Below are 12,736 nucleotides of genomic sequence, written 5' to 3' on the forward strand. Positions count from 1 at the left end.
CATTCGAGTTTGGCCTGGATGGAAATGTCCCTTATATGGCATTTCGTTATCAAGCGGTGAACGCATCCGATGGGCCGGGCGACCTCAGGCTGGGCGCTGAATCTCTGGTGTGAGAAAATAAGGCAGAATGGAGACCGATTCTACAGAGTTCGAGTTCGAGTTCGAAGGTCGGAAGCATCCAATACTGTTGCAGTCCCAATCACTCTTCCGGCGGCTGTTGAAAGGGATTCTCGATCTCTTCACTGCCGTCCAGCGGAGATATCAGGACGAGCAACGTACCGCGGGCAACAACGAGTCCCAGCGATCGTGTTGTCTCGTTGCCCTCGTCATCTGCCAACGTCGTCAGCAAACCTCATGGGTGTCTTGTCTTCTCCATGGTCATTTCAGGAGACTGAGAGAGCAAACTCACCTCTCATGGTCTCCTTGACGTCATCCAACACGAGGTTCATTAATTGATCGTAGCCCTTGAGCGTACCAACGACTAGCACGCCGAATTAGTATGGGGGGAAATCTTTCTTTGCTTTTTCTTTTGCCTCTTTCGAAAGACTTCAGAGTACACAGAGGCACATACTTTCTCTTCCACCATTAAACTTGACAGTGATCTGCTTCTCGACGTATTTGGCCAAGTCCAGGATGTTCTCCTTCTTGGGCTTTTCGTGTGGTTGATTGGACTGTTGGGAAGAGGCGCCGGCGACACCACCACCTCGACCACCTCCGCCCCTGCCTCCTCCACCTCCTCTTCCGCCGCCTCCCCGGCCACCTCCACGAAAATGTCCTCTCTCGGACATTTGCTGCTGAGATTGAGTGGTGTTCTATTGATAGGTCCTGAGAAAATATGATGCTTCCAAGTAAAACCGAACGGACGCCCCGGCCGTAAACAGTCTAGTGCGCAAATAGTCGGTTCGGTGGTGAGAAGCTGGAAAATTTTTGGTAGGGGAACCAGTGGGAGAGGAGCAGAGCCAAGCTGGGGTGTGCGTGCCTGACGTCTCTGGTCTGGGAACGGACAAGTCGGTGATCTGGAATCTGGCAAAGCCGAAGGTTGGTGCTGGAAAAATGGTGGAGTGATGTGTGGAAGTCAGCAAAGGGCCATTCTTGTCGGGGGAAGGTGAAGGTAACAAAGCGTCCGATGTGAATGGAGCGCTACGAGTTCCGCCGAAGCCTCTGGGAGGATGCGGGCTGGTTATTGGGCGGAGCGGCGCCCTTGGGCTCACACGGATTTTTGCCTCCACCTTTTATCCTGCACCATCCTTTGGTCACAAGCGAGTGAGGGAGAGGGAGAGACGAATAGAGAGCGGGAGGCAGGACCACGTTAAAAAAGAAAGAGAAAGAAAGAAAAAAGAGTCCTGTCTGGAGCAGGCAAACAAGTGGGTGACGGTCGTGGTGGAAGGAAGGGCACAGTTCTCCCCCCACCAGTCACAAGGCAGACAACTAGGTACAGTAGATCTACCTAGCACCCTCTGTGCTCCTCTGCGCGCCCCCCTCCCCCCAAGCGTCCTTCCCGCCCGCAGAACTTTGGTGCTTGAACCCCGCGCATCACCCACTGGAGTCTCGCCTGCGAGCTACCTGAAGCAGCCACCCTTCCTCTCCTCCCTTCTCATCAACGCAGAGCATCAATGATCGTAAAGCACTGCTGGTCACCTCCATCCCCCTTTGTGCCCCCCATCTATTAGAGAGTTTAGCTCGCTCTGGTTCCTAGTCCTGGTGTGTGCTGGTGGTCCTCATCCCTTTTCAACAACGTCCGCGCGTCCTTTCCCCTCCAACAACAGCCACCGAGCCATGTCGGGGAGACCTCTCCCTGGGAGATTCTTCCTCCCCCCTTCCCCCCAAGCTTCCAGGCCTCGTGCCGCTCGACGAGGGGAAGTGATAAGCCCCGCGTACGCCCATCGACTCATTTGCCTAGGCAGTTGTTGGCGGCTGATGGGCCGGAAGGGCCTCCTGGAGTCCTGGACAATGGTTGGTCACCCACACCCGTGCTCCGTACCTCTCCTCCCAACGAACCCGCTCCTTGGCCGCTCTCAGCCGCCATCCTCGCTCGTTTCCACCTTGGGGACAGAGAGAGAAGGGAGCTGTTTATTCCTCTCCTCTCCATTCCATCTTCTGCCCTCTCTCGCTCACGACCTTTCTTTCTTTCCCCTTCGTCTGTCCATCCCTTTAGTGAAATTTCGGCCGATCGGTCATACCCTTTCCCTTGTTCCGCCCGAACGGATTGCTGGGTCTCCCACTTCGCACCACGGGCCCCCAAACCACGTGCCGCAGCTTTCCCTCCCTCACTTCTTCCACCCTTTTCTCCTCCCACCTGCTGCTCTTCCTCACCTTCCGCACATTCTTCCCACGACACATTTCTGACCACGACCTGGGTTTCTCCTCCGCTCACGGCGCTGCAGCTTCAAGAATAGCTTTGTCCCTTCTTGGGCCAACTATTCGAGGCTGATCCCGCAACCCCTCCACGAATCTCCGCCCGCGCCCTTCTCGACTAGAGCCTCCGAGAGCTACTTAGCTAAGCACACGCAGCCCGGGCGCACCAAAAGCGACTCGGGCGCCCTCCATCCTCTATGCCAAAGCAATGGAGCGTCAATCGCCCGCTACCATGAATTCCGAGCAGTCGTCGTCGCTGAAGCGACCTCGCTCCCCGACGGAGCCCCAGCCCCTCCCCGCAGCAAAGATGCCCCGGACGGCGACGAACCACCTGCAGATCAACTACCTGGTCCGCCAACACAAGGATACCATCCCCCTCGTCACGGTCAACGACAAGCTTCCCGAGATAGCTCGCCTGCTGGGGGAATATGATGGGGTTCTACAACGCCACGAGAGCATGGCAGGGAACTTGGGAGCTTGTCCTGTCGGCCCGATTCTCGTCAAGCGGTTCGAGAAGATGTTTGACGGGCCACCGAAGATCCTCAAGTCTCACGCCAAAGACGCTCATGTGAGCTGGTTGGACGTGGTCGAATTTGCCCAGAACAATCCGAAGCAGTTCAACCTGGAAAGAACTCGCAACGGCGTGCGGGTCTGCCAGTTCTACACCAAGCAGTGTCGGGTCGAGATCTCGGAAGAGGATTTCGTCCTCATCGCCAGTGGTATGCCTCAGAAACTGATCCCCCCGCAGCCCATCCTCGAGGATGAAGAGAAGGAACTGGGCGTCATGGATCTCTTAGACCGCAATCTCGGCCAGGTCATTCAGCTTGCCGATCAAGGTACGTCGCTCGAGCGTGATGATACAGGTATATATTATATATAGATAGACAGCGATGCTAACCCCGACTAGTGTCTGGCCGAGCCCGTCAACTGATCCACAAGATGAAAGGTCGACGCACAGCCATCTTGAGCAGGCGCGAGCACGAAGCCGAGGCCAAAAGGCAAGTCTCCAGAGCCGAAGCTCCGCCAATGTCTCCAGTCGATACCAACGGAGTGGGCAACGCCCGACCCATGAGGAGCATCGAGGTCTCTCAATCGCCTCCCGGATTTACCGCGATCAATTTGAGACAATCGACGGGGGCGGAATCAGATCTACGACGTCCATCTTCCACGGACGTTCTACGGAGCACTGCCGACGACTCTTATGGGTCGTCCGGCGCGGGGAACGTCACCATCATCAACGGCAAGTCGATCAAAGATGCTTCTCCGTCCCAGCGTGCCGAAATGATGAAGAATTTCCTGACCCCAAGCGAGCGCGAAGCCGGTTTGACTGAAGATACCGTTCGTCGTTCGTCGGTGGGGGCTGGTACTGCTCGGACACAGGCCATGCAAGCGTCCTCGGCAGAGAAACCACGATCCCATTCGATCGAACTGGCGGCTGCAAGCGTGTCGACGGTGGCCATACCCAACACTCCGGCGTCGTTGATGCCTCATATGAAGCCCGTCACGTTGGACAGGGACGACGGCGGGCCATTCAAGGCGGAGATGGTGCGGCGAATGGATAACATGTGGAAAGGCGACCGGGTGATCCCTCCGTGCGATCGCTGCCGCAGATTGCACATGGACTGCCTGAAGAACCTCACGGCGTGCATGGGCTGCACCAAAAAACATGCTAAATGTTCGTGGAAGGAGGTCAAGGCGGAGGAATTGCAGCTGGCAGCACCTGGGTCGACTTCACCCGAGAGGGAAACCACCGCACGGGAAGATATGGGGCGGGACAGTGCACCACCCCACTCGGCGGGATCCACCCTCGACACCCATCGTCAGGCTGATGAAATGCAGAGGTCGGCGAGCATTGCTCGAGCCTCTCTGGATCTGGCAGGCGAAAAGGCTCTCACTGCAGTGGACGGTGGAATGCGGGAGACGCAGGCAGAGTCGACTGCACAGCCGGAGACGGTGCCATTGGGCGCATCGACAGGCCGATTTGACGTTCGGCCCCCGCCGTTGGTGCAGCAATTGCAGGATGCTGCTGCAGACGACCGATCACCCAGTGGGCCCAGCTCTTCTTACCCGCCTACCTTCTCACCCCGAGAGAAGGACTACATGGATCACCGTGATGACGACGACGATGAAGGCGATCGACTCCAGGCGCTTGCAGCACGAGTCTACCGAAGCGCGTCTCAAAGCGGACATCGCTAGGAGTGGTCTGTACAGCTCTGGGAAGAATTCAGAAGAGGAATCTAGAGCATTCATGAACGGCGTCCGGTTTACCAGCAGGTGAAGGGTGTTTGTGGAAAAAGAAGGCTGTAGCAATTGGCAGTTATTATTGGTACGACGACGGAAAAGGCATCAATGCAGCATCGAGCGTTGGTTTTATTATTTCAATAGAGCCTCTTGATGTACTTTGTGTGTTTTGTGTTTTATGGGGGTGTTTTTTTTTTCGTTGAAGGGAAGAAGATGTGACGGAATAGATTCCACAGCTGGCACAGCTGTACGACGGGCATTTGGTGGCACTGGCTGGATGTGTACGAGGACATTTTGTCAGCTCCTATTGACCGATCATCGTGTCAGAGACGGCGAGAACGGACCATGACGACCGTGGAGATGGTGAACCAAACCCGTTCTGTACCAAAATCCATAGTGGGGAGGGACTCGTGTTCCCTTTGCCGAAGCATTGGCATGTTGTCGGATGCCCGCCATCACCGTTACTCCACCATCACCTGTTCTCGTGCCTCTGTGACCAATTAACGCATAAGCAATATGACCGTCTCGAACTCCGGGGAGTGCTTTTTCGGAGGCCTGTGTGGCCTGTCATTGCTTACCTTCCCCCGTGGTGCCTGGATCTGGACCCTGTGTGCACCTCATCATTCGAATTCTTCGGATACCCCCCCATCCAGCAGATTACCCCACGATGCCGGGGGCGCAGACAGGGAACAAAGAAAAAGAACAGGAGGATTCTTTCATTATATTACCTGTTGGTTGTGTGTGTGTCTTCTTCTTCTCGTTCTTGTTCCTCGTTGAGCTCTGCCTTGATTCTGGCCTGACTTTGATTCCTTTCTCGATTCCCGCTCCCGAAAAACAGTTCCTCTCCCCACGGCACTCACCAACCCCGAGACCACACACATCAACACATACACACATACACACACACTCACACTCACACACTCACACACACGGACCATGGATCCCTCCCAGGTCAAGATCCCGCCGTTGATGGACCTGACCATCGACAACATCACCGAGAATGTCAACCTGATCAACTCGGCCAACCCGGACCCGCGGTTCAAGTACGTCCTCGAACGGCTGGTGGTGCACCTGCATGAATTTGCGCGGGAGACCCGGTTGAGTACGCAGGAGTGGATGGCGGGCATCCAATTCCTCACGAAGACGGGACACATTTGCACCGATGTGAGACAGGTAATGTTGTCCCCAAAGACCCAGCCCAGGACAAAAGCAACGATCGAGAAGTGTTAGGGAATTGGGCTTTTTTGCTAACGCTTTAGCTCGAGTTGTAGGAATTCATCCTCCTCTCCGACATCCTCGGCCTCTCCCTCCTGGTCGACAGTATCGACCACCCCAAACCCGCGGGGTCGACCGAGGGTACGGTGCTGGGGCCCTTCCATACGCACGAGGCCGAGACCCTGGAGCACGGCAGCGTCATGTCGCACGACGCCAACGGCGAGCCGCTGCTGGTGCTGTGCACGGTGAAAGATGTGGCGGGCAAGCCCATCGAGGGCGTCAAGATCGACATCTGGGAGACCGACTCGTCAGGCAAATACGACGTCCAGCACCCCGACCGCGACGGGCCGGACGGCCGCTGCATCATGACCAGCGACGCGCAGGGCATCTTCTGGTTCAACGCCATCGTGCCCGTGCCGTACCCGATCCCGCACGACGGGCCCGTGGGCCAGCTGTTGAAGAAGCTGGGTCGACATCCCATGCGGCCAGCGCACATGCACTTTATGTTTGAGAAGGAAGGGTTTGATCATTTGATAACGTGAGTTACAGACACGTCTCCCAAATCCCCCACACAAAGCATTTCTGGAAGGATCCGTCAACTAACCCACCTACCTCCGTCCTTTGACGCAACAGGGCCCTATACCTAAAAAACGACCCGTACGAGACGTCGGACGCGGTGTTCGGGGTCAAGAACTCGCTGATCGTCGAGCTGGGCAAGTGCGACGCCGCGGTCGCCCAGAAGTACGGCGTCAAGGAGGGCACGGCGCTGCTGACGTACGACTTCGTGCTGGTCACGGACCAGGAGAGCGCCGAGCTGCGGGCGCAGAACTCGCAACGCGCCCTCGAGCGGTTGGGTCGCCGCGTCAAGATCGTCCAGGGCTTGCCCGTGCCGGACGTCGATTAGACATCCCAACAGGCATCCGGGACGTGACTGGACGGTTTACGTAGCCTCGATATGTTGTTATAGGTCGGGAAATGCTAAGAATGTGAGAATGACGCGTCCCAGCAAGGGGAGGGATGGAAGAGAAGTAAAGAGAGTCATCGGACAGCTAGAGAGAAGAGAAGAGAGGGAGAGGAAAGAAACGAAGCGGTCGTCGTCCAGCCCCAGGGAGGTTGGGAAGATCATTTGCATTGCATTGCATAACATAACATACCCAAATGTTACGAGAGACGACGGGTTAGTCGAGGAATAGCTAGTACATGCGTATACATAACATGTATATATCGCGTGGATATAATACATAATCCCCGACCCGCGTCGTCCTTGATTGATTGACTACTATGGATTCCTGGAAGGGCCTTCAGCGGAAGATACAGTATCTCGGCCACTAGTAGGCTAGGGTGCCAAGGTTGTAAGGCTTCCTAACTGCCATTTCCAGCCCTCTATTATATTCTCCCCCCTGCCTTTTCAAAGCTTGGGATCCTTGGTACGAGGTCCTTCCGTGGCTTGGAGAGAAAAGGCCAGGAAAATACTTTTGCATGAAGAACATGTCGCACCAACACCCAACATCGTCAGAGCCTGTTTTGAGCATGTCAGGCAGTTGCAGCTTCTTTGTCTAAGAATATCGACTTGTCCCAGGGTGCCGCTAGATCTTTCATGCACAAATGGATAATGTGCAGCTCGACGTGCAGCAAATGTCGTTCGACTTCGTGATGCATGGCCTTTCATGATCGTCCGGCACCATTGGAGAGTATTGCGGTTACGCTTCACACAGGCTAGCTATCTGGAAATTGTGCCTTTGTCTTTTTCATACCTTGGACATTCCGATCTTCGGTCCCAGTGGCATGGAAGGTGGAAAGCCTTAACTGAGACTCAATATTGGCATTGAGTACCGACTTCAATAAAAGTTGAACCGTTCCCACAGCAAACTCAGGAATTGGAGAGGCGCCTGGGAAGGAAGGGGGCGCAAAGTCCTATATGTTCACACATACTATGCTTGACCATGAGCTATGCTGTCCCTTAGCAGCAACAGCATGGCCAGAGGCTTAGCAAGCGTCCATATAGTGCGTCGTGAAGCAGTGCGTGGATCAAACCATCTTCCTGACCCTATTCCGCCGGACCCTTGGCATCCAAGAGGATCTGATATGGACCGGCAGCGCATCCGAGTACGCACAACATAACGACACTTATATTGTTGACACGTGGACTTTCGGTTCCATCGAGAACGCCGATAGCGAACCTCATTCGCCAGATGATCGGTTCGACGAGCAGCGAGGAGAAGTTCAAGATAAACAGCCGAATTCGGTCATCTCCAACGTGGATTGCGTGATCAGCCTGTACTGGCGAATTGATCGTTGCTCCTATTATCTGATCATTCTTGATTTCTATAATTTTCCCCCTCAGTGCGTCGATACCTTGTATCTTCTTGTCAACGGGTACATCGGATACGTGTCGACTATAGAAAATCAGAGGGTTCCATTGTCGACAAAGATCTCCACCACAGATAAAGATTGTGCTTGGAACGATGGGCTCCATTAGCGAGAGCTATTCAAACGGCTACTCGGCCGCTTCCACCGCTGGTGACGGCCAGGGGCCCCGAGCACCGCTCAGGCAGAGTGGACTGCTCAATGAGAAATTCGAGTCCGAAGACCTTACGCCCATTATCGGTCGGGAGTTCCCGAATGTCAATATCGTGGATGACTTGGTGAACTCGGCAGATGCAGATACACTCTTGAGGGATCTCGCCATCACAAGTACGTATTCTGTGCTCCACTCCCCATGCCTATGCAGAGCCTCGCACTCCGTGTAAGGAAGTTACAAGCTAAATATTTTCTGCTCTGAAATGGTCAGTCAGCGAGCGTGGCGTCGTCTTCTTTCGCAAACAGGACAACTTGACGGACGATCTGCAGAAGAAGTTCATCCAGCGCCTCGGGGAACTGACCGGCAAGCCGCCCTCGTCGACACTGCACATTCATCCGATCCTCAACGGCACTAGCGAGTTTGGACACGACTTGGAGATTAGCAACATCTCGTCGGTGTCCCGTAAGAAACTCTTCGATGTCAACGAAGTTAAGAACAAGCGCAAATACGACGCCGCGCAATGGCACAGCGACATCCAGTTCGAGCCCGCGCCCGCGGATTACACGAGCTTGCGACTCACCCAACTGCCCAAGACGGGAGGAGACACCCTCTGGGCGAGTGGGTATGAGATATACGACCGCATGAGCCGTCCGTGGCAGAAATTCCTCGAGGGATTGACGGCGACGTTCATTGGGGACGGGTTCATCAGAGCCGAGCAGAAAGGGAGAGCGACGCTGTACGATCAACCCCGAGGGTCACCCTTGAATGTGGGCAAGCATTTGAGCGCTGTGCACCCGGTAGTGAGGACCAACCCGGTCACCGGCTGGAAGACCGTCTATGCGATCGGGACGTTCCCCAAAACGTTCAACGAGTTAAACGCCGAGGAGACCGAAGAGCTGTCGAAGAAACTGCACGGTATGATCGTGAACAACCACGATTTGCAGGTGAGATTTAAATGGAGAAATAAGAATGATATCGGTGAGTTCCCTGGACACTTGACTCTAGACTATGGTTAGTCGGAGGTTCCTCCCATACTGATTCGTTATCTGTGGGAACAGCAATCTGGGATAATCGATGCGTCTTCCACTGTGCCACATTTGACTATGATGGATTGGGCGAAAGATTTGGACATCGCGCAGTCGGGATTGGCGAGGCCCCGTACCTGGATCCGAATAGTCAGTCGAGGACGGAGGCTCTTGCTTCATGATGCAAGAGACTTTGATAAGTATGTGGGGCATCACCCTCAAAGGTAGTGTCCGTAGGATGAACTACATGTGTGTTGTCAGCTCAACACGATGTTTTCTTTGGCGTGCTTCCTGGTTCTCCTGTGTCAGGTCGTTGAGCGATGATAGCAGACGCCAATTGCTCCGGCTGCAAGAAGCATGTTGACCCATTTGTTCTCGATCCTGATGAGACAGGAGACAAGCCTTCTCCCAAAGAAGCACTGAGCATGAGTCTGGTGGGGATTGCGGGGGGGCCACGTTCTTATCGTCCAGTTGTTGACAGACACACCGTCTCTCGTCAGGTTATGCATGCACTGCAAGGTAGGGCTGAATCCTAATCCTATTTCCAGTCATGGATGCCAGTTCGCAGAGGGTCATGGTATATTCACACGGGCCCTCCTCCACAGACTGATTGTGGAATCCTTGATGACAACTTACACATCCAGACCACGTCCTTGTCTCTGCTGTCGGCACGAAATAGATATTCGTAGGAGCTCGCCGAGACGGTCAGGAGTTGCTTTTAACGTCCAGCAGGTTAAGCCCCGAGCCATCTACGAATCAGTTAGCCAATGTCTATCTATCATGCTGACTGGTGTGCAGACCTCAGCTGGCTCTTAGATGAGCAGCTGTGTGAATGTCGAGTAATAATACCCCTTCGCTCTGTTCGGGAGCGGGATTTCGGGAGACGCAGCTCGCCTGGGGCCGAGCCACTAGGCCGTATATGGGCTGGCTTAATCCCGAGACCCCGGTCCGCCTCTTTCCTATTCGGTGCAGGCCAAAGCTTGGACTTCACGTCATCACACAAAATCGCAACCCGAATTTTGGCTCCAAGGTTGCAGCCACCGCGCCAGTTGTTCCGACAGGTGCCGCTATCAGTGCTGCACATTGGATTTCTGCTCCCGTCACTGGCCCATCATGGTCTTCGTTGAGCTCGCCCCGTGGCCGTCTCCATCGATAACAACGGTGGGTGGCAGTAGCTCCCTCATCGAGTCATCAGGGCTTGCTGAGGCGATCCCTGCCCAGACTCTCCCACCACCACGTCACTGGCTACATTCAAGCCTTGCGATAAGCACTCGCAAGCTTCGACTTCGATCCTTATGTGTGGCCATGGCATCGCTCGCCCCAGGCTCCACAAATCCACTTGTGGGCTTTTCATATTTCATCAACATTCCCCCTCTCTGTGGGAGGACGTTTTTTGCTCCGTCAATCTGTCTCGTGGCACCATAACGACGTCGATTCGCGCCTGCGTCCTGGGCACAGATCTTTTCTCCCACGGACGGTGCATATCTGGACCCCTTGGACCTGTTACTCGGGCCTTACGCAGAGTGTCTTCACCATGACGGGTGCTACGACGACGCCTCCACCGGAGCCGTCTCCGGACATGCTCGAAAAGAAAGAAAGTATACGACAAAACACCGATCTTGAAGCGACCATCGACCAGGAGGATCCTCTTGCGCTGCTCTCCAAGATCGAAACCAATTCGGATGCACATCCGATTCGATGGCCGCTCTGGAAAAAGTGGTATATCACGTTCGTGTACTGCCTTCTCCAGGTCTTCGTCACCCTGACATCGACGACGTACGTCTCGGTCGAATTCTTGATCATGGAGAAGTGGACCAGCAACACACAGGTGGCCACGCTCGGCCAGAGCATGTTCATCGTCGGTACTGCCGTCGGGCCTGCATTCCTTGGTCCTCTCTCCGACATTGGAGGCCGGAAATGGGTGTACGTGGTCTCGATCGCTCTCTATGCGATCCTGAATATCGGCACCGCGCTGGCCGACAACTTCCCCATGCTGGTCATCTTCTGCTTCCTTATCGGGTGCGCGGGCTCGGTCGCCTTGTGCAATGTGGCAGGAACCATTGCCGATCTGTTTGGCGACCACGACGGTGCGGCGCAGCCCATGGCTCTTTTCGTCCTCGCGGCAAATTTCGGGCCCAGTTTGGGCTCTCCGATCGGAGAGTGGATCGCCGAGAATGAGAGCTTGGGATGGCGCTGGATCTTCTACATCAACATCATCATTGGCGGCGCATTCGCCTTTGGGATGTGTTTCATACCGGAAACCCTGCCCCGAATCGTCATTGCGAGGGCAGTCAAGAGACGGGGGAGCGTCGACCAGACCGAACTCGACATCGCGATGGGATCAAGCAAGCTGTCCGCCGTTCGGGAGCTCAAGTTTGTGGCGACAATGGCGCTGAGGATCATGTTCACCGAACCCATCGTCATCTCGCTTGGCCTGTGAGTGATTGCGCGTTCCGGAGATTCCTCGACTGACTGATGGGCTCAGATACAACGGGTTTGCCTATGGATTGCTCTTCCTCTACCTCGACGGCGTCTTCGACGTGTTTGTCTTCGACAACGGTCTCAGCTACATTGGCGCTTCGTTGACCTACCTTAATTTCTGTGTTGGTACGTCATTGCGCTCAGATATGGGTGACTTGTCGCTAAACCCAAGATAGGTGTCACGGTGACGTTCATTTTCGTGCCTGTTCAAACCTACCTCTTCCGCCGAGACAGGTTGAAGCACGGACGCCAAAGGCCCGAAGCTCGTTTCCTCACCTCATTGGTGACTGTGTGGCTGTTCCCCATCAGTCTGTTTTGGTTTGCTTGGACGTGCGATGGTGAGTATCGACATCTCGAAATCTTGTTCTGCCGATCATTCAGCCCTGACGAACCGTGGTTAGGATCTGTATCATACTGGTCTCCCGTCGTGGCGGGCGCTGTGCTTGGCTTCTGCGATCCGCTTCTGTGGTTGGCCATGCTCAATTACATCACCGACTCGTACCCGAACGTGGCCGCCAGCGCCATTGCAGCTTTCCTCATCCCGAGTTTCCTGATCGCCGCAGGTTGTGCACACGCCGGTGTTGCCATGTTTGCCAACATGAACATCAGGTGGGCGTTCTCGACCCTGGGATTTATCTCTATTGGGTTGGTGGCCTTGGTATATGTCCTCTTCTTCTTCGGTCCGACGCTGAGAAGGTGGAGTCCGTTGGCCCGAACATTTTGACGAGACGTCAAGCGAAGCAAATCACTCAGATAGAACAACAGGATGATCGAGATAAGCGGAGTGGTCAAGATTGAACGCCAAGGCGCGCAGTGAACACCGTCAGTCTTTTTAAGCTTTGGTATCACGAACACAATCAACTTTGAACCATTCCTGACCATGATCCTTGGCCCCAAG

General features: G+C 54.9%; 5 protein-coding genes across 5 annotated transcripts; 4 read left to right on the forward strand and 1 right to left on the reverse strand.

Moving 5' to 3' along the window:
- Window positions 1-199: 199 nt before the first annotated feature.
- AYL99_09480 (small nuclear ribonucleoprotein) lies at window positions 200-788 on the reverse strand (the record flags this gene model as incomplete). The annotated part of the gene is made up of 3 exons (XM_018840987.1): window positions 200-330; window positions 410-481; window positions 572-788. 3 exons carry the CDS (start codon window positions 786-788, stop codon window positions 200-202), a joined length of 420 nt encoding a protein of 139 aa, XP_018689668.1.
- A 1,799-nt stretch (window positions 789-2,587) lies between these two features.
- AYL99_09481 (hypothetical protein) lies at window positions 2,588-4,551 on the forward strand (the record flags this gene model as incomplete). The annotated part of the gene is made up of 2 exons (XM_018840988.1): window positions 2,588-3,191; window positions 3,263-4,551. 2 exons carry the CDS (start codon window positions 2,588-2,590, stop codon window positions 4,549-4,551), a joined length of 1,893 nt encoding a protein of 630 aa, XP_018689669.1.
- Window positions 4,552-5,532: 981 nt separating this feature from the next.
- Window positions 5,533-6,715, forward strand: AYL99_09482 (hypothetical protein; the record flags this gene model as incomplete). The annotated part of the gene is made up of 3 exons (XM_018840989.1): window positions 5,533-5,760; window positions 5,868-6,349; window positions 6,445-6,715. 3 exons carry the CDS (start codon window positions 5,533-5,535, stop codon window positions 6,713-6,715), a joined length of 981 nt encoding a protein of 326 aa, XP_018689670.1.
- Window positions 6,716-8,276: 1,561 nt separating this feature from the next.
- On the forward strand, window positions 8,277-9,348 carry AYL99_09483 (hypothetical protein; the record flags this gene model as incomplete). The annotated part of the gene is made up of 2 exons (XM_018840990.1): window positions 8,277-8,505; window positions 8,603-9,348. The coding sequence occupies 2 exons, from the start codon at window positions 8,277-8,279 to the stop codon at window positions 9,346-9,348; spliced, it is 975 nt and encodes a 324-aa protein (XP_018689671.1).
- Window positions 9,349-10,891: 1,543 nt separating this feature from the next.
- Window positions 10,892-12,562, forward strand: AYL99_09484 (hypothetical protein; the record flags this gene model as incomplete). Its single annotated transcript, XM_018840991.1, has 4 exons — window positions 10,892-11,793; window positions 11,843-11,964; window positions 12,015-12,176; window positions 12,240-12,562. The coding sequence occupies 4 exons, from the start codon at window positions 10,892-10,894 to the stop codon at window positions 12,560-12,562; spliced, it is 1,509 nt and encodes a 502-aa protein (XP_018689672.1).
- Window positions 12,563-12,736: the final 174 nt, after the last annotated feature.

This window comes from Fonsecaea erecta (assembly GCF_001651985.1).
Source record: "Fonsecaea erecta strain CBS 125763 chromosome Unknown Scaff9, whole genome shotgun sequence".
In the NCBI taxonomy this organism is placed as follows: Eukaryota; Fungi; Ascomycota; class Eurotiomycetes; order Chaetothyriales; family Herpotrichiellaceae; genus Fonsecaea; species Fonsecaea erecta.